Source organism: Corvus cornix, chromosome 9, assembly GCF_000738735.6.
Source record: "Corvus cornix cornix isolate S_Up_H32 chromosome 9, ASM73873v5, whole genome shotgun sequence".
In the NCBI taxonomy this organism is placed as follows: Eukaryota; Metazoa; Chordata; class Aves; order Passeriformes; family Corvidae; genus Corvus; species Corvus cornix.
In genome coordinates, this window is record NC_046339.1 from 506686 (window position 1) to 527161 (window position 20476).

At 49.9% G+C, this 20476-nt stretch overlaps 2 protein-coding genes across 3 annotated transcripts in view; one reads left to right on the forward strand and one right to left on the reverse strand.

Moving 5' to 3' along the window:
- Positions 1–817, forward strand: part of MED12L (mediator complex subunit 12L) — a 102132-nt gene extending 101315 nt beyond the window's left edge. Inside the window, exon 44 of the mRNA XM_039557032.1 lies at positions 120–817. Coding sequence (XP_039412966.1) covers positions 120–166 — 47 coding nt within the window. The 3' untranslated portion in view covers positions 167–817. The remainder of the gene's footprint in view (positions 1–119) is intronic.
- On the reverse strand, positions 645–13583 carry IGSF10 (immunoglobulin superfamily member 10). Of its 2 annotated transcripts, none has more exons than XM_039556628.1 (7): positions 13391–13583; positions 12834–13078; positions 11639–11768; positions 10623–11013; positions 6255–10109; positions 4750–5653; positions 645–4114 (listed from the first exon to the last, which is right to left on the reverse strand). In XM_039556628.1, the coding sequence occupies exons 2-7, from the start codon at positions 13025–13027 to the stop codon at positions 2206–2208; spliced, it is 7383 nt and encodes a 2460-aa protein (XP_039412562.1). In that variant the 5' UTR covers positions 13028–13078; positions 13391–13583; the 3' UTR covers positions 645–2205. The 2 variants fall into 2 exon arrangements, with proteins under 2 accessions (XP_039412562.1, XP_010395850.4); XM_010397548.4 differs by having other exon boundaries at positions 13317–13583.
- Between the last annotated feature and the right edge of the window lie 6893 nt (positions 13584–20476).

The following is a 20476-nucleotide window of genomic DNA, read 5'->3' on the forward strand; positions in this document are numbered from 1 at the left end:
TGAGTGCCCCTGACCTCGGGTGGATGAGGGATTTGCTGACTGCTGCTTGCCACTGCTGCACCAAATTCAGGTATTCTTCTGTATTTTGGTACAGTCACCTCTTTTTCTTCCTCCACCAGGTAACCAGCAAGGGGTGAGCCAGTATGGGCACCCCCCCCACTTCTGACCATGGTGGGAGTGGATGCAGGGGATGTTTGCACTGAGGAACAGGACACTGGAAATTCAATGCACTAGTCATTGCTGGACAGCAGAACATGAGTTCTCTCCTTATTTCCATCATTATTTTTTGTGCTGCAGTTGATGTGAATATGTAACAAGGTTGGGGGTTGGGTTGGGGTTATTTTTGTGTTTAACTAGATTTCAGTATCTGGACTTTTGTGGACCTATTTGAAGAATGTTATGGCAGATTTTACGAATTTGGTTCTTTTTAGGTCCTGTTACTTTCAAAGAGGACAAAGAATGCAGGATTTATTTATTTGTGGAAAACACTTTTTTATTTTAATTTTTTTTTTTTTAAGAACTGCACTGGACCAAACTACTAAACTAAAAGGCACTTCTGATTCTAGCATAAAAGTTAGTTTGTCCATTAAAATGTTCACCTCTTTCTTCGTTGGCAGAACAAGCATTGCTTTAAATCATGTTTATTTGACTGTGATTTTCATATGCACTTTACAGAGTTCTTTGTTTAAAGTACCAATTTCTCTTGCTCTTACTGTGGTAAGAAGGTGCTGAAGTGGGCTTATTGCTTGTATTAGAACTTCTTAAAGTTTACATGAAAAGCCACAATGTAATGTTAATAAACCTACTGGAAGTAGCAGTGGTTGCTCTCTGTTGCCTTCCCTCTGAAGCTCTCAGGTGAAGGTCCCCAGGGTGCCTGTGGTGACAGGGGCTGAGCCTCCAGGTCACCAGGGAACCTCTGAGTGCTGGCAGAGCCTCACAGCAGGTGAACCCCATGTCCCACCCGATGCCATCAGTGCCAGATCTCATCCCAGCTTTCATGCACGAGGATGGAAGAGCCCCCACGTCCTTCCCGCAGTTTCAGCTGTCCTGGAGCCAGCTGCCCTTTGGATGGCATCGCCTCCTGTTTCCTGTGCCAGCTGCCAGTGAGGCACGGCAGGTATTCCCCATCCTGGGGGGAGGCCTTGGCTGGGTGAGGCACTGCATCATCAGCTGAGTGCAAAACAGGCGAGCTATCAACCAAAATCACCACAAACAAATCGTGGTTATTCAAACCTCTGCAAACAGGTATCATTTTGCGTGTGTTGAGAGTTGAAAAAGCAGAATGAATTTATTACTATTTTATGTCATTTAGGAGTTACTCTATACAAATCTTTTTCAATGCCCTCATTTTGCAAGAGGAACTTTAAATGCTGGAGCATTTAAAATACTCTGGTAATACTTTTTTCCTGCTTTGTACTAACTCAATTTGCTTCTTGAACCTACCTGGCTGCTCAACTGAGGAATCACAATTCTAAATTGAGATTCAAATTGATGTGATTTTTTTCTATTGAGAAATCTTTAAAAAATGCTTTTGTGACAATAAAAAAGCGATGCCAGGCTGGACTGGTTCTACACCCCGTCTGTATGCATTGGCTTAACAGTGCTGAGCAGAGCTTCCTGTCTTGTTCCAAACTGAGCTGTTCTGTGTCATCCCACAGCTCTGCAGAAAAGACTGTGGCAACCACTGCTGTGCTATTAAAAATACTTCACTACTTGTTACATCATTATTTATTTTAAAAACATACTAAATATTAAAACACAGTAAGAAGGTAATCTGCATCCCAGTAAACCTGCTCGTCAGCTCCCAGGTGTCCTTGCCCTCTCTGATCCATGCTTGTGACAGTCATACAAGGTGGGCAGTATGGAACTGATGAAAAACTCTGTCCATACAAGAGCTCTCTGGGCACATTTCCAGAAAATTACCATGTTTGACAGTCAATATTTGCTATTACTTTGCAGAGCAAAAGTGCCTTAATTTTGCTTTCATTTAAATCCCCTGAACATGGAGAGATCCAATGCTAGCAAATAATGCTAGAGCTAATTTTCCCCTTCCTCCCTCCTTTTGCCCAGTCACTGCAGCCTGAATGCTGTGGACGTGTTCAGGCACGCACATGCTTGTGGCTGCCTTTGATTAAAGTCATTGCAAGGATGACCTCAGTCCAGCTGCAGCCCGTGTTCACCACCATTCCTGCTGCATTTCTGGCTTCAGATGACGTGGATATACGTTACTGCAGTGTCAGTGCCAAGGGCGTTCCTCGCTGTGCACTTGTACGTGCCGGAATTGGAGGGTCGGGGATTCTGCAGGAGCAGAGTGCCCGTGGGGTGAAGCAGCTTGCCCCCAGATCCCCAGCCCTGGCGAGCTGTGGAGAGTGTGGAGCGGTCAGGTAATTCCCAGGTAATTTCTGGTTTTGGTATCCCCAGCACTACACAGTGGAGCTGGACTGCTGCCCCTGGCATGGTGTGGATGGCCGGGGGGGGTCTGCCCACGATCCGCGGGGCGTAGGCTGTGACTGTGACAGGAATGCTGAGGGAGGAGTCCCCGGCATCGTTGTGGGCCCTGCACACGTAATTCCCGGCGTCGTGGGCCGAGGCTGCCCCAATGACCAAGGTGCCATTCTCCAGCAGCAGGTACCTCCCGCTGACCTGCGGCCGGTCCAGCACACGTCCCCCTGGCAGCGTCCACGCCATCCTGGGCTTGGGGCTCCCCTCAGCCAGGCAGTGAAGCGACAAAGGCTCCCCACTGACACCCTTCACCAGCCCTGCAGGGCGGGTGAGGATATTGGGCTTCTGGGCAACCTCCAGGACCATGAGCTTTTCAATATAGCCAACCTTGTTCCGGGCAGCACAGCGGTAGCGCCCGGCTTGGTGTCTCTCAGGATTGTTGATGGTCAGGGTCCCATTGCTTCCTGTGAAAAACTGGGATGTCCTGATGCTGCTGGAAAACCACGTGCCGTTGGGCAGCATCCAGCTTATATCTGGGGGAGGGTTTCCATCCACAGAACAGTTCAGTGTGATAGTTTTCCCAGGTTTTACTATTATTTTTTCGTTGAAAGGATTTTTGAACACTGGTCGCCGCAGCATTTCTGTGACTTCCAGCTGCACCACCAGCACAGTTTCTCCCCCGTCGTTACGTGCCACACAGATAAAATCCGCTGTGTCTGAGGGCCTGATGTTCCGAATCTCAAGTGTCCCGTTTTTGTGCACCACAATCCTGCTCCCATAATATGGGGCTGTTAGGAAAATGTTATCGGGCATGATCCACATAATCTGAGGAGGAGGTGTCCCTTCTGCCTGGCAGTCGATGTGTTTCTTTGAGTGCCTCACTGCCGTCACCTTCATGATCGTTTTGTTCCTGTATAAACCATTTATGATGGGGGGTTTAGCAGCCACGTCCAGCTTGTACAGTTTGGTGTCATCCCCGCCAGGATTCCGAGCCACACACATGTACTCCCCAGCATCCAGCAGGCTGGCGTGGCTGATGGAGAGAGAGCCGTTGGCGTGCAGGGAGTGCCTGTCTGTGGACGAGGAGATCATCTCACTGGAAGGCAGCAACCAGAATATCTGTGCCCTGGGTTCTCCAGCAGCTTCACAGTCCAGCAGTGCTGTGTCTCCAGCTGTCACTGTAATGTATGTCTTGTAATTGTGCTTTATTTGAGGGGCTGCCACGATGACCGTGACGTGGATCTTCATCTCGTCCCTCCCCAGAGTGTTCTGGGCATAGCACGTGTAATCTCCTCCTTCTGTCACTCCAGCTTTGTTGAGGTACAGAGTCCCATTGTTGAAGAGGACGTACCTGCGAGACCTGTGCCCACTGTCATCCGCCAGCATCGCGTTGTTCACCACCGTCCCGTCTGGCAGACCCCAGGATATTTCCGGTGTGGGCGACCCGGAGGCCTTGCAGTCCACTCTGAAACCCTTCCCATATGGCACCAGTTTCTTGAACTGCTGTTTGTGGTCAATCTTGGCTGGTTTCATTGTGATGCTGACTTTCATCAGTATCAGATCATCCCCAATTCTGTTTCTTGCGACACACAGATAGTCACCTGCATCTTTTTCTGTAACTGCCTCAATAGCCAGGGATCCATTGGGGTAGACATGGATCCGACTTCCCATTCTGTTGTGGGGAGAGAGAGAGGAAAAGAATTATGAAAACGAGTGCTGGAGGTGAATACTGAGCACTGGAAGGGACTGAACGTGTTCACAGCACAGCACAGCAGCTCTTTCTAAAGGCACTGTGCCCACGCCAGCTGATGTCATTGCCATCAATAACATTTGGTGTTATGTGGATGTGAGCAGTGCTGACTCTGCTGGGAGCGCCCTGTGTTGGGTCTGTCTCTCCCAAGGTAAAGGTGAAGTGTTAGTGTGGGAGGGGGTCTGGGGAGACCCCCAAAGGTAGACTTGGCAGAGACGAAAGAAACCTCTCCCTCCTGAGCCCTGCTTCACAAATCTGTTACAAGTAACTTCTCTGAACTGACAGCAGTCAGCCAGTGCATGATGACAGGAGTTACCTTAATTCAAATATGACTTGTACCTGTTTTGAGACCTCACCCACTTAATGGCAATTGATGTGATCTGTTATTAGATCTGTTATTAGATATAGATGCCATTAGAACAGATGTTTCACCACTGCTAAATGCTTAAAAATTGGTTTAGTTCACAGTGGTTTAGTGCTGTAATAGGCTCTTATGTGAGCACCAGAGGAGGCAGTGTTTTAAGTTCCAAAGAGATGGAGAAAAAAAAGGGGCATACCTGTGCCACTGGTCCACAACAGCCTTGGAGGGCAATCTCCAGATTATCCTGGGCTTGGGCTCCCCAGTTGCTGTACAGTTCAGAAGCAACCTCTCCCCAAAGTTCAGCCGAGTCAGTTCTTGAGAGGCGATGGCTATTTTTGGAAGTACTTCTCTGCGCTCCACCACGAGGCTGACCACCCTCCTGTCCGAGCCCGTGGAGCTCGTGGCTATGCACTCGTAGTTGCCGCTGTCGGAAGGGGCGATGCTGCCCAGGTGGAAGGTGCCGTTGGGGAACAGGAACAGCCTCGTGTGTACCAACTGCAGAGGTTTCACCACCGTGCCGTCAGGGAGGACCCAGTGCACGCTGGGCTGAGGGTTCCCTTGCACTGTGCAAGGGAGTTTCAGGCTTTCCCCCATCATTCCTGCCACGCTCTGTCTCTTCTCCTCCAGGATGGTGGGAGGGGCTGCAACGACCTGCAGTTTCACAGCCAGCGTGTCGGTGCCCGCAGGGTTTTTGGCCAGGCACGTGTAGAGGCCCCTGTCGTACACAGTGACTGCCCGGATCACTAAAGTGCCGTCCGGTTCCACGTGAGCTCTGTCGTTTCCCGTGGAGGAGGGGACGAGGTGGGTTTGATTTGCCAGAAGCCAGGAGATGGTGGGAGGGGGCCTGCCCTCGGCCCTGCACGCCACTGCCCACGGTGTTCCCGGAGTGCGCGGTGAGCAGCCGCTGCCGGCCGCCGGCGATGCGGGGGCGGGCTGGCCACCACGGACAGGGTGACCAGGAGCCGGGCCGCGCCGTGCGCGTTGGCCGCCGTGCACAGGACTGCCCGCCCGTCCTCCGGCCGCGCCCGGGCGATGGACAGCGTCCCGTTGGCCAGCACCCACCCACCGGCCGGCACCGCGGCGTCCCGGAGCATCGGGCCCTGCGAGCAAGGGCGGCAGCACAGCCTGTCAGCACCTGCCTCGGTTCCTTCTCCTCAGTCCCAAACACCCTGGCCTGGTCTGCTTTGCCCAAGTAACCCCATATATATAGAGATAAATAATAACAGCGATAAAATGGAGAGAAACCAGAGTATTTTGCATATAGAATGACAAAGCTTTAAAGTAAGAATGAAGCTGAATCTCCAGCAGAGACAAAGTCTGGATAAAGCAGATGGGGCTTTGCAGTCCAGACCTGGCACAGCTGTAACTGGATTTGAGTGTTTTTACCACATTTTTCTTTTCACTTGTCTCACTGTTCTGGAATAGCAGGTAATGTACAATAAATACTGAATTCTTCCCACAATAAGCAAGAAATTATAGTTAAACATACATTTTTTTTTTTTTAAATCATTTCACTAAAGAGCTCTTCCAGAATCAGCACTAAGATGATCCAGTGAGTCCCTGTCACTGTTTCCAAGTTTACCTTTCACTGGTATTTCATAGCACTCTGAAATGAAGCAATGCTTGAGTTTGGCACACAGAAGAGGTGCCAAATTACAGCACTAATGGAGGGTAAATTCTAGAGAGGTTTATCAAGCTCACCTGATGATATCTTTGTCCACTGTATTATTGGAAGGGGATTCCCAGTAGCTTCACAAGGAATAAAGGCATCGGAATCTGCCAGCAGAGTGAAAGCAGCCAAATTCCCTCCGACTATTCTGGGCTTTGAAAAATGGTTTCTGCTTGCAGAACCTAAGGTGATGAGATTGGGGATGGTGGCAGTTTCTTGATCTCTTCTTTCAGCCCAGCCACTGACAGAGCTGTCCTTGTCCCTGCCCCACGGAGATGCGATCTGTGGTGACTGCAGTGTGGGCCCCCGCTCTGTGCCTTTGGGAGGTGGCTCGGGCTGGTGTCCGGCATCCCCCCGCGGAGGCGAGGACGCTCTGGCGCTCGGTGCAGGTGGCACGGCTGCGGTCGGGGCTGGCAGATGAGAGGGGTGCCGAGTGCTGGGAGCAGTGACTGCAGCGGGAGCACTTGGCACGGTTCTTGCTGGGAATGTGGCCTGTGCTGCCTGGTTTTTCTCCCCAATTTTCAGGTAGGATTTTTCTCCTGCCGTGGCAGTGGCTCTGATGTGCTGAGCAGGTACTGGCCCTGATGTGGCCCTGACTGCAGCAGGTCGGGCACTTGTGGCACCAGGAGGCTCGTCCAGCCATGGTGAGGTTTGGAGACCCATGGTGGGGGTCTGGGCAGCACTAGTGGGTGGTGACGTGGCCAGCTGGGTGTTCCTCTGTGTGCCTGGTGTGGTTTGGAGTGCCACGATGGGGCTCTGAGCAGTCAGACTGCCAGGCAGTGATGTTGCTGTCTGGGTGTTCCTCCAGGTGCCCAGCATTGCTGACGTCTGTGTGGCTGCCGTGGGCCTGTGCTGCGGTGCCTCGGGGGTGCCAGGGATCCACAGTGCTGATGTTTTGGCCATGGAGACTGCACTGACGCTCCCTGGTAGAGGTTTTGCGGGTGTGAGGCTTGGAGGCACAGCTGGTGATGTAACTGTAGCCACACGCTGTGGGGCAGGTGCTTTAGGAGGCCTCTTCCTCCTCTGACCTCTCCTTCCTCCCACTCTGAATATTTTACTTTTGGCGAGTCTGGTGTCAGTTTGAGGAGTAGTAACGAGTGTACCTGTTGGCTTCAAACCCATTGCACCCAATCCACTGGTTGCAGTAGTGGCAGTGTCCTTTGCAGTGACAGATGTGCCTGTGGTAGCAGCTTTTTGCCTTGCACTACGTTTGTTTTCCTCTTCCCTGGGGAATGCTGTGTTTTGATGGGCTCCCATGGGGCGCTCCAATGGCATATTCATGGTGGAGGGGGGTGCTTCTGGGCTAAATGGATTGATGGAACTGCTTAAGTTATTTACGGTTGGTACATTTGATACATAGTTCGTATTCAGTTGAACACCTGTAGCCACAGCTGTACTTCCTCGGGCAGACCCTGGTGTCCCAAAATTGTAGCGGTGCTCTTTCATACTTGGGATACGTCCTGGTCTAACAATTCGTCTCCGACCAGAAATTTTCCTTCGTCTTCCATGGTGCTGCTGGAGCTGGGGTGGATGAGTTGGAAGGTCCTGGATCACCCGAATTTGCTGACGAGTGGTGAAAGTTGAGGCCAGTGGTGGCTTAGGGGTTCCTCCTTTCTGAGTACTATGAAAATAAATGGGGCCAAATTCAGAGCTTGGTGCATTGACTGTCACCACAGGGACCTGGGGATCTGGTTTGGTGGAAACCTTATCAATAGACTCAGTAAAAATATGTAACTTGTCTGCTGTGCTTTGGGGAGTCACAGCCTTGCTGGTGCCTGTAGCTTCTGTCGTAGGTGTCACAGATGCAGATTTTAGATGCTGGTTATTAACTTCCCCAGAATATACTGAGTTTTGCCCAGCAGGGAAGAGTGTGGATGTTCCACTTGATACACTTGATTGTTTTACACCATTTGCTGGTATTTGACTCAAATCAGATCTTTCCCATGAGTCTGTAGGGCTTGGATATGTTTGTGGCCTTTTGCTGCCCGGTGCCACAGTGTGTGGAAGAGGTGAGGGTAGGGGAGTTAATGACACTGTGAGCAGGAGGGAGGTGTTCCTGGCAGGAGTGGGGTTCGCGGTCTGCTCGGGCCCTGCAGTGATTGCGAGTTCTGTTGCTCTGCCCAGAGCAGATACTGGGGGTCTCTCTGTTGCTGGTATCATGAATTCTTCTTCTGGAGATATGAGATCACCAGATGCCTCCTCCTCATCCTCAGGTTCCTCTGAGAGCTTATGGACTTGAATGGGTGGTTCTGTTGCAACTTCTTGTTTGTCTGTCACTGTCAAATTCCTCTTTGTTTTCTCCAACAAGGCTGCCCAGCGCTGTGGATCAACTCTCCTGCCTGAGGAAACAAACTGTCTCCTGTGTCCCCTGAACCGCCTGCCTGTTCTGTCTCCGTAGGGCCAGTGAGGCATTTTCCCGTGGCTGTTCCTCTGACGTGCGCTCTGTGCGCCCTGGCTGCTGGCTGCTGATGCAGCAGATTGCCCATGAGCTGTCAGGGTGGCTGGAGTGGCTGAGGGATGTCTCTGTGCTGCAGCAGAGCGCAGCAGTTCATTGCCAGAGCCCTCTTCCCACTCTCCCACAGCTCCGTGGTTTTTCTTCAGAGCAGTTTCATTCTGTCTCATTAGCACTTGGAAAACCAGAAGATCGACACCGTACTGATTGGCTGCAACACATCGGAAGTAGCCCACATCTCGCTCCGTCACCCCTTGTATTCTCAAGGTGCCATTGGCAAAAATATGTTTGTTTCCTACAGACTGACGAAGAATCGCGTGCTCAGGTGACACCCAGGTAACGGCAGCGTCCGGAGCGGCCGTGGACGTGCAGGGAAGGTGGAGCGTGCTGCCGAGAGCCGTCGGCAGCTGGGCTCCATTCACTCCGTTGTGCTCCACGTGGGGATCCAGCACCGTAATCCGGAACGTGAGCGCGTCGGCGTCGTTGCGGTTGGTGCTGATGCAGTGATAGAGCCCCGTGTCAAACATGTCAGCCGTCCGCAGCGTCAGTGTCCCGCTTTTGAGGACTACGATTCTCCCATCCTCGCTGATATGGGGAGCTCGCACTTTGCTGCCATCGGCCAATATCCACTCCATGGCAGGAGCTGGCTCCCCAGCTGCCTGGCACCCCAGTTCCACGGTGCCCCCGACTAGCACAGTGTGCTCTGTTTGGGTGCTGTTGTCCCTGGAAATGATGGCCCAGTTATTTCTCACCTGGTTTTTGTCATCGCTGGGCAAACTGATCTGGGCGTCGGTGGAGTAGCGGATGTGCAGCGTGCTGAGTGTGGTGGCTGTCCTGTCCAGCTGCAGGGACACTTTGCTCTGCATCAGCCAGGCTGGCTCAGCTTGCAGGTCAGCCTCAATACTGGTGAAAAGTTCATCTTTCTCACTGTAGATCTGCTTATATTTGTAGCTAATAAGAGGCAGGTCAGTTGTCCGCCCAGTTTGCTCCAGTTTCAAGGGAGAATTGCTGTACAATGCCAGGATGCTCCACAGCTGCTGGATGTGTCCATAATCGATGCCACACACCAGGAATGCTGAGAACGAGGTTTTGAGGACTGTGCTGTTGCCATTTTTGTCAAATGAGATGGGAGACATTTCTTTAGGTTTCTGGACATTGCAAACCAAGTTGCCTCGATTTCCTGCTTGGTCAGTCATATTCAAAACCACAGATCCTATCGGAGCTATTAGATCCTTGGGAGACACGAAACTGAAATCCCCATCGTCTGGCACCGTGAGGTTTCTGGATTTCAGGGAGTCATGGATGACTGGCTTAGTGCAGGTGAAAGATGCAGAAGGAAGATCCACTAAACTTTTCCCATTATGATTTTTGGGACTAGCACAGACTGGACATTGATGGACACCAGAACTTCTCTCTTTTCTGCACTTTATAACATCTGAAGGGAAGAAAAGTTCAGTAAGCTTCTGTGCTACAAGTTTTAGTATTAAAAATGACATATAGCTTCTAACAAGTGGTTCTTTTGAATAAAATAAAACCAAAGCTTGAAGTGACATGTGAACGGCAGCAGCAGAGAAAGTACTCTGGTCCCTTGAGTTCCTTATTTTCTTTTTAAAGAATCAAGTGCAATGTGGCCCTTGCTCTTGCCAATTCCATGAAACTTAGCTTGTTCCCTGTGGATTCTCCTGGTGCCCAGAAGCTTTGGACTGGCCAAAGAAAATTCTCTGTTAAGGAAAGCTACACTTGGGAATGCGTTAAAGCCACTAAATTCATTTAATCTGGGAAAGTGAGTGGTATTAATCTCTTTACCCTGATTATACACACCTACAAAAATCCTATCTTCCAGACTTTTCTGGGAGAATAAATAGATGAATAAAGGGCAATTACCTGTATCGGGAAGAATAAGATGCTACAACAGGATTAAAGAGCATAAACAAAGCCTTCAGCTCACCTGGCCTCTCCTGTGCCCACTCAGCAAACCCCTGCAGGCTGCAATCACAGGACCAGGGGTTTCCATGGAGGTAAATGCTCTCGAGCTCTGACATGTAGGAAAACATTTCTTGTGGAAGTGAAGTCAGCACATTGTCAGACAGAGAGATGTGCTTTAGGAAGGATATTTTGAATATTTGACTATAGCGCAAGGTGACAAAAGTGTCTGGATGCAGCTGCTGAAGTAAATTTCCATCCAGGTGGACCAGCCTCAAGGAAGTGAGTCCATAGAAAACATTGGGATTCACAAATTCGATTTGATTGTGGTCCATATGCAGCCGTACCAAGCTGTTCAGGCCATAAAATACATCCTGCTGAAGCACTCTGACCTTGTTGTAACTCATTTTTAAGACCTGTTTGTGAAAAAGTAACAAATGCATAATATTAAACCATGTTAAAGTTATAGGATCCCTAATAAATGCTGCTGAAGGTTGCTGTGTGCAGTGAAAGTTCTTCACCAGACCAGGAATGCCAGGGAACTGGAGTTTCTTTAAAGAACTGAAGTGTTTATATGCAGTGTGTTAAGTTTCTGCACAGTGGTGGCCTTTTTTTCACGAAGGCTAGAAGAGGACAGGATTGTACTGAAGGGAAAGCTCGATGGAAAACAATCCTCAAAAACCCCCAGACTGACTAACAAATTAACAACGACAAGTTTCCTTTTTCAGACACTGTAGTTGGAGCTTTGCAATCTTTCTCCCCTGTATGAAAGAGAGTTTTTACTGCAGCTGCCTGCTAAGATAAGCTGAGAGATATCTACCAATGTGTTTGTCATGCTCTTCACCCTGTACCCGAGTGCCCACCTGGGAAGGAAAGACATTTCCCATTAGGACTCTGGATTTTGAAGGCCCTTGACTTTTGCGTGAGTACGGTAAGAAACAGGAACCTGAAATGCTGCAGAAGGCTGCTCTGTGGCTGTTTACCAGAATCACTGAAAGTTAAGTCATAACAAAAAGTAACACTGGGTCATTTAGCTCTTACCTGCAGTGAACGTAAATCACTGAACACCTTCTCAGGGATCATGTTGATCTCATTGCTGTGCAGCATCAGTAACTCCAGTTTCTCCAGGCCAGCAAAGTCCGTGGGGCTCAGCTTTCGCAGGCTGTTGTAGCTGTACGGGATGGTTTAGTCAGCCCCAACTCACACACTTAAATCCAACCAACCCAAAACAAAAGAACCACTTTTTGGGAATGGCTGAAGGTAAGCAGCACTTCCCCTTGCCAAGACGAAACTAGGTCATTCCTTCATGTTAGCACCAAAGATGATCACTTTTCCAGGACAGAATTCTGATGGTGAATTCCCAGTGGATGGGGCAAGTGACAGCAAGCATGAAACACATCTGTCTGTGTTCATTTTGCTACCACTTCAATGAAATATTCCCTGTATATTTTCTGCAGACACATGTTTCAAAGGTTACGTGTATCAAAAGGGATACACAGATCAGGCAAATATTGCTGATGGGTCTCATCATTTGACTTAAGAGAGAGGACACTTGCTAGAAACTGCATGAAGGGGCCAGACAAGCCTGGGTATGATCTGTTCCCTGCTCCTTTAACCACACAGAGAACAGAACCACCATGGAGGCTGACAAGGCCAGACAAGTGAAATTTCCCTTGAACTCAGCAGATGAAAGCACAGACCCTAATGCTGTGGGACATTCTAAGTGACAGGATCACAGAATAGGCTGAGCTGGAAGGGACACAGAAGGATCAAGTCCAGCCCTTAAGTGAATGGCTCATATGGGGATCTAACCTGCGACCATGGTGTTACATCACAGCAAAGTCTCTGCAGATGTTAATACATATGCTCCTTTTCCAGTCCTCTTTCTGAGCTCTGAACTATCCTTTCCCGGAGAGAAATCTATTTCAGATTTCTTCCAGGTTCTATGTGGGTTCCATGCTACAGACACAAAATGTTCAGGTAATATAAAGGAAAGTTAAGTTCAAAACTTTCTGAAGTTTTCTTGTGCCCTGTGCTAGATCCCCAAAATTCCTCCTTAGTGTGGGTGGTCTCAGGCTTTGCTGGCTGTGACTGCAGCCACTGGTGAGCACTAAAGAACTTTAAGCTCCATAGACTTTGGTTAATTTTTAGCCCTAAATCTGGAAAGTTAATTATTGCTGTGCAAAGTGTTGAAAGGCAAGTGGTCTGAGTATTCAAATCCCGCAGTTCCACGTACCCCAGGTTGATGCGCTGCGCGTCCAGGGGGATGCGCGGGGGGACGGCGGTGAAGTAGCGGAAGGTGCAGTGGAGCTCGGCGGAGCCGTGGCAGGCGCAGGGCCGGGGACAGGCGCTGATGCCCGGCAGGGTGGCCAGGCAGGCGGCCAGGAGGGTCCCCAGCCAGCGGGGCCGTTCCCTGCGCGGGGCCCCCATCCTGCGGGGATCCTACGCTGCCATCCCCGACAGCGGCGGGCAGACGGGTTCCTGCAGGGGAAACAGAGCACACAGGCACTTACAGCGACAGTCGAGCTGAGCCGCTCGGGTTTAAGCCATAAGCAAAGAAGAATTTTTAACTTGAAAGAAAAACCCACCCACCAACCAGCCCCCAAACTCCCGGGTTTCCCCTCAGCGACAGATCTGTGTCATGACCTAAAGCATTGTCATTTGACAGCTGCCCCACTGTGCCCCTGTCCGGCGCGATGTGCCGGGAGCTGCCGCTCACAGGAAAAGTTGGAATTCCGCAGGGAGCAGCCGGGGAGCTGCAGCCGGTGCCCGCCGTGTATCCCAGCCGCGGACCTGGCCCGGTTGTGCGGAGCGTTCCCGACTCCGCCGGCGGCTCATCCCCGGCGGCGTCTCCACACGTCAGCTCCTTCCCCGCCAGGAACCATTCCAAGCAAAATTAACTCATTTCGCATCCCTCGCACAAACCCTCGGCGCTTCCCCGGGACCGGGACCGGCCGCACGTCCCCACCTGAGCGTCCCCACCTCCGGGGCCGGGCCGGGCAGGGACAAACCCGCCACCGGCTCCTCCTCCCGGGGGACGCTGCCGGCTCGCCCGGGCTCCCCGCGCAGCCCGATCGGCACCGCTCGCTGCGAGGCGGGGAGGGGAGAAGCGCCCGCCTCTCCCGGGGATGCTGCGGACCGGCACCGCCGCTCCCTCCGCGGCCCCGCTTTCCCCGCGCGGGTGCCCCGCAGCCCCCGCCCCGCCCCGCCGGGGGCTCGGCTGCCCTCGCAGACAAGGAGCGGTTGCTCTCCGGGGGGAGTTCGTGCATGACCCCTCCAAAACCCGGCGATGACACCTTCAGTTCGGTTTTGGAGAGAAAGGTTTCCTCTCCTTGCAGACGGAGTCTGTCAGTGCTTCAGGTCCTTCTTTTCGGCTCAGAGGTGTCTGTAACAGCCACAAACTCGACTGGCAGCACCTTTCTGCTGAAAGCGTGTCATTCTAGGGCAAACCTCCTTCTAGGAGAGGTTCGACTGGAGATATAAAGGCAGTACAAAGCTTTAAAGATAAGATAAAGCCTCAAATATATTTTGAAAGGTTCTAAAACTGTTCAGACGAATTCAAAATCAAATGTGAGCTGTGGGAGCTCAGGAGGGTTGGCAGGGATGGGGTGTTCTGTGTAAGCCGGTTAGAACTTTACCCGTGGAATTCGCTGGCTGGCGTTTGTTATCATCTCAGGGGTTGCTCACTGAAACATGGATGGTCTCCCGTTGATTCAGCATGGGAGCTGGTGCCAAGAAACACTGACCCACTCGTGTGACTGGCACTTTGGGTCTCAGGAAAAAGAACAACTGAGCCCTGCACTAAATCCTGAGGTGGCATTTCTAGGTGCTACCCTGAGAACAGGGAAAATCTTGACAGCTCACGCTGAATTCTGTTCCCCTGAGTGACAGAGAGGGTGACAAGGCTATTGTTAGGTGCATTTTCTTCATCTTAATTACTGTTCTGAAAAGCAAAGCATCAATTGCTTTATTTCAGTTCATCAAATTTTTTCCTCTGGATGACTGAGGTCAAGGCATCTGGAGTGACACATTCCAATGCTGTGCTTTTGCAAGAGTAAACATGAGGTAAAAGATATTTTAAAATTATTTGTACCAGTCTTCATAATTTGTAGACAAGCTAGACAAGGAACTGAAGTAACTTCTGAGAACGTTTTCCAAAAACACACATCTGAAAATCTGCATTAAAATAAAACCAAGTATTTTAAAGGTACATGGACCTTGTCAGTGTCTTAAGAACAGAGTTTTCATCTCAGGATATGCCGTCTGTTGTCATTTAGCTGCAGCTCTCATTTCTGAGAGGCAGAGCATTAAATTACAAGAGATACAGAGTTCTCCCTCCGGAAGGTGGCTGAGGAACATGTGGAATATTTTACTGTAATGTGGTTGGGATTTCCCGGGGCAGCCTTACGGAGAACACAATGGTTGTACAAACCCGTGCTGAGCTCGCTGCTTTGCTGGCAATTCTGGCCCATGTCTGACATTAGGACATTGGTTTAGCTGGAATTCATTACTAGGGAGAATGAAGGGAGCTTTTTGTTAAGTGGAACTATATTTTGGCAAGAAAGTGTGACTGAGTGTGAGCTCAGGAGTGCTGGGAAGAGGAAAGCTGAGTGAAGGAAGCGTTTGTGAACAGGATCTGCATAGCAAATTGTACGTATCAAAACTGGAGCACAATTTCAGCTCATTTTTCAGCAGATCAGTTCCTAACATACCTTTCTGTGGTATAACCTGGCTTTGTCCAAGCCGGAGGGAAGGCAGTGCTGCTGCTCCACAGCTCGTCCGTGCGGTTTGCATGCTCAGGTGCCGGTGGGCAGGTCGGTAGGAGCCCTGCTCAGGAGGGCGTGAGCACCTGAGGTGGCAGGAGGGAACAGCCCGGCTCTCCTGAGCCTGGGGCCAGGCTGTCAGTGTAACCCTCACTGTGTTCTCAGCCTCGGCACTGAGACTTCATCCAGCAAACCCCATTCGGCCCCTGAGTGCCCCTTGGCCTCCCATACCCCAGCCTCGCTCACCGCCCTGGCAACACCAGGCCCGGAGTCAGGCACATGCAGGCTTCCCAGGCACACACACTCACCCAGCCCTGTCAGAGCCTTCATGGGGGACCCTGCCTTGCTTTGCTGTTTCTCTGCTTACTTTTTAAATGAGTGTTTTCTTTTTCTCCTTCCTCAGCATGAAAGAGTCAGTGGAAAATGACTCGAGCTTCAGGGAATGGAGTCTTAGAAAGCAAATGATGTATGGGAAGAATGATTCTTTTTTCCTTAAGAGATGGAGATAGCCTCACTTTCCAGGCAGGGACTCTGCATCTCTAGTGGGCAGCCCTGTTCATTAGTCTGGTATTAATGATGATGCTGGTCCCCTGGGACAGCAGAAGAGCCCAGCACAGGGAATCTGGATGCAGTTCATGCCCATCAGGGGTTGTTGTGTGAGGCTTTAGATCTTCAGGTAATCTTCAGCTTCCTTCAAGAAAACTGTGGTGGGGCTGATCCACAGACCTGGGATCTTGACAGAAATAGTGGATGATCTTTTTATTTACAGGAGTCAATAGAAATTATTTTAAGGAGGCAGAACGCAACTTAGGAGAACACCACCCTGATGTGTTCCATGCATCAGTGTCAGCAAAAGGGTTTTTTTATGCAATTCTGATCTTAATTAGGTACCTGAATTATGTATCTGGGTTTTGTTTGATGACGTTTGCTTTTTAATTTGTTCTTCCATTGCAGACACTGCCTGGTCCCTCCCTCATCCCACTGTTCCCTTGTGATACAGTCCAGGATGTTTCCCAGGCCAGCGCTGCAGGTGCCTCTGTTCCTGCAACACAGCATTCCCACTCTGCCTCAGTTTATCCCTCCTCATGCTCTCTCTTCTCTTTACATTGTGCCAATTCTCCTTAAAGGCCCTTTACAAAATGTTTTCATGTTGGTTCTTTTCCTTCACAGCTTCTTGCTGGCCAAATTCTTTCAATGTCTCGGTGGGTTGCTGGATGCCTTGAAGAGGATGACATGACCCTCTGAGGGCCTAGTTGGGAATTTTCAAAATAACACACTTAGGTACAACTCTCCTGTGGCTCAAGGCCACAGTCAGACATTTTAGCTCCATTGTAATGAGCTGGACAAGCTCCCAGCAAAGCAGCGACCGATTCTGGAAGCGCGGTCAGTGTTTGGAGCTGCCGGAGTATTTGTGCAAATATTGATTTTGGGACAGTCAGCCCTGTGTGCATGGGCAGTGTGGTGCTGAACGCAGTGCAGTGAATGCTGCACTCCCGGAAACCAAGCAGCACATCAGAGGAATGTGTGTTGTAAAGGGGACTGGGCCATGGCTGTGCTCCTGTCCCATCCTGTCCCCAGCAGTGCCACGCTGCTCCGTGCTCCAGATTCCTTCTGTCCTCCCTGTGCTCCCTCTGACTGGCGAGAACCTCAGCGGTTCAGCAGGCTGGAGGCAATCCATCTTTTCCTGGGTGGGATGGGCTATTGTTGATGTCCACACCAGGTGTGAAGGGCCAGGGACCCCCACTGGCTGCTGCTTTTGAACTCCGTCCAGCGCAGATGACCTGTAAATCATTCACAGTGTGGGCAGCCACAGCAAGAGCTCCTGCTGGGTGCATCTCAGCCCAACATGCAGACCAGAACCTGTGGAGTTGAGAAAGGTCTGTATTTTCTTGTCTGGAATGCTGTGACACCTTTCTCTTTCTCATGGGCAGTGGTTAGAGGTGGGCATGAAGGGAGGGGTTGTCTGTCACTCCGGTTTAGAGGAAAAGCCTGTTCAACACTCGGTGTGCCTGAGGAAGATCTGCTCTCCTCATTACTGGAGCAGATCCTCAGCCAGGGTAATTCCACGTTTGATCTGCAATGACATGCTCCACTGGTGGTTCCTGTGCTCTCAGTAAGGTCTTTAATCTCCTGTCAGACCACCTCACAGGCAGAGTCACCTGCAAATCCACTCCAGCAGCAGCTGAACCAGAACACAGGCACTCCTGCTAAAGCACTTCTGCAGGTGTAGGCTGGATGTTTTCAACACTCATCTCAAACATTAACTGGAGCATTTTTTTCATGGTTTGAATTGCAAAAGCAGCACTGAATCAGATTTTGGAGGTCTCTGTTGTGCTCTCTGGAGTTATATTGTGAGGGTGCCTAATCAGGCACATCCCTGTTTCTTGATGGCTGCTATACATCGTGGATCTACGTCCATAGGATAAGGCTGCAAGCTTACAAATCTACAGCCCCCATAACCTATAGGTGTAACGCAGTGGTTAAAGGAAAATGTTCTGCAGTTCATTAACAAGAACCTGAACACCTCCCAGCCAGCTGAAAGAAAACCAAAAGCTGATCTTTGCTGCACGTAATTTTTGCTTGTGATGGAATAAGAATTTGTCATCTGCAGAAGATGGCCCTGCATGCTGGTCTTTAATTCAGCTTTTAAATTGTTGAAAACACAAACAGAACCCCCCAACAAAGAAACTAACCAACCGCCTACCCTCACCCAAAGAAGCCAACAGATACCTCTGGGTGAGGGAGATGAGGCGTGGCTGCTTATTCCCAAGTTACAGGTGAGAGTGTGTTTCTGAATTATGCTTTATTTCCCAGTGACAATTAAATAAACAATTTCAAAGCAGAGGCCTTTAGCTTTCCAGGTGTGAGCTGCAGCCTTTCCCCTGCCCATCTGATTGGTGCTGCTCTCAGTTTCCGATCAGCCAGAGAGCCGCATTATTTTCAGGTGTCAGAAGGGTGAGGCACAGGCGCCTGGTGCCAGGCACAAAAACCCCTGGGACTATTTAAGGCAGGCACAGGGCCAGACCCTGTTTGGCAGGGCCAAATGTTCTCTGTCATGACTTCTTCCCTGTTTTGAGGCTTGTCACTGGAGACCAGTAACAGCAGAAGTGAGAAGCCTCATAAATGCAGGAATTCCTATGTGAGTATTTTAGAAAATGAGAGCTCTTCTGGGCTGAACTGTGAGGAGAAGGGAAGCAAAGATGCCTATTCTGCAGGTAAGGAAGCCTGAATGCTGCTCTGGGGTCTTCATGTTGGCAACATAGGGAGCAAGAGTGTTTTTTACCTGATAAATGTAATTTACTTGCTGAGCTTGCCATGGTGGGTCGCATAAAATTGGACTACCCTTGCCTGTGTAAGTTTAACTTGCTTTAGAAGACTTTCCTGCTATAGCTGTGCCAGCAAATAGTAAATGTGAGGGTTCTGGGGCTGTGTGTGCTAAATGAAGCAATGCTGGGTTTGTGGAGAAGTGGCATTCAGAAGCTGATGAAGGCAGAGGGGATGGTCAATTGCTGGGCCCTTTTAAAACCTTTGGCTTTAAGTGATGGAATAATTTTTGTCTGGAATAGCATGTGAAGAATTGTTTGGGAGGAGAAGGCATGTGGAAGTGTGATATGGATTAAAAAGTGAATAGTGGAGGGTTCAAACTTGTAATTTTCTCCTTTTTCTCCATTTGTATGTTCAGCACAGTAATTCACCACCACTTTCAAGCGTTGAGAATATCTAATTTAAAATCCTTTAAAAAATTGTAGTTTTCCTAATTGAGACAATGAGGTTATAGCTGGATAATGATCTCCCACTGTCTCTTCTGCTACTGTTGTCCTGACAGTATTGTCCTATGGTTTCTTTAATGGTTCACAGGGACTGCTGTGTGGCTGTTGGCTTTCCAGAGCTCTGGTAGTTGCTGTGTCCTACAGCAGATTAAATGCTCATGACCTGCTTTGCTTTGAGCTGTGCATGTGGGGTGGTTCAACATTTAAACCACGCTAAACTTGTGGTGTCACTTATTAGACTTAATAAGTTTATTTGTGTTCTGGTTTAAAGTGGATCATCGCAGGCAAAATCAAGGTCTAATCCAAAAACCATTTCACAAACATCTCCAGATGAGGTTTCTGAAATCTGTGTTGGTTAATTATGCTCCAGCATTGAGTAATATTGTGCAGCTTCTTTCTCTGTGTCCTGCAAACTGGTTGTCCAGCTTGTGTTTAACCTCGTACTTGTGTGGAGAAATATCTGAACTGTTACACAGAATAATGTGAACTCAGCATTTAAAAAAATTGGTGTTTTTAAGTGTAATGCTAAAAATGTCTGAAGTCTGGTGAAGCATATAAAGAAGTTCACTGTGACACAATCTGAAGGCCTCGTGTCTCAAGCAGGAGTAACAGGAGGAGGGATGAACAGGAGCACCACTGCTGAACTGGAATGCCCACCTGTGGCATTCCCAATAAACCCAGTAAAGGTGCTGGCTAAAGGCCTGTGCCCCTTGGGTCATGCTACTGACTCATTACAAGGAAAGGGGCAATTTTGAATTCATTTTATGGCTAGAAGTATTTCTAGAACATTCTGAGCTTTGGTGTGGTAGCTCTAAGCTATGGAGGTGTTGGTAATGGCACAGATCCGGGTCCCCTGTGCCCAGAGGTTCCTACAAACTCCTTTTTATCAGTGAAGTGAATTCCCCTCCAGCCCCAGGAAACCAGAGTCCAATGTGGCCCACCAAAGCAGTTTATAGGCTGATACCTGTAACTGCATTTATTTACCTGGGGAATGCCTTTTGGGGGTTGCCACTGCACTGAGCCGGGGGTGGAACAGGGCCTTGCCCTGGCACTGGGCAGTCAGCTTTAGCCCTGCTCTGGGATCTGGCTCCATATGTGGGCTCATTGGGATGGGGGGAAAATGCCATCATTTGACCAGCCCTTCCAGCACATCCTGCTGACCCTGAGCTGGACAGATGAGTCTGGGCACCCTTCAGCAGCAGGGTGAAACAAAAGCTTTCTGTTAGGGGTATTGTAAAGCAAGAAGGGGCTGGTGAGGGGCAGAGCATTGCCTTACTGGCTCCCTGAGGGACTGCTCTCGTGTTCATTGGTTTTGGAATGCGTGTTTCAGACTTCACTGTGCATTG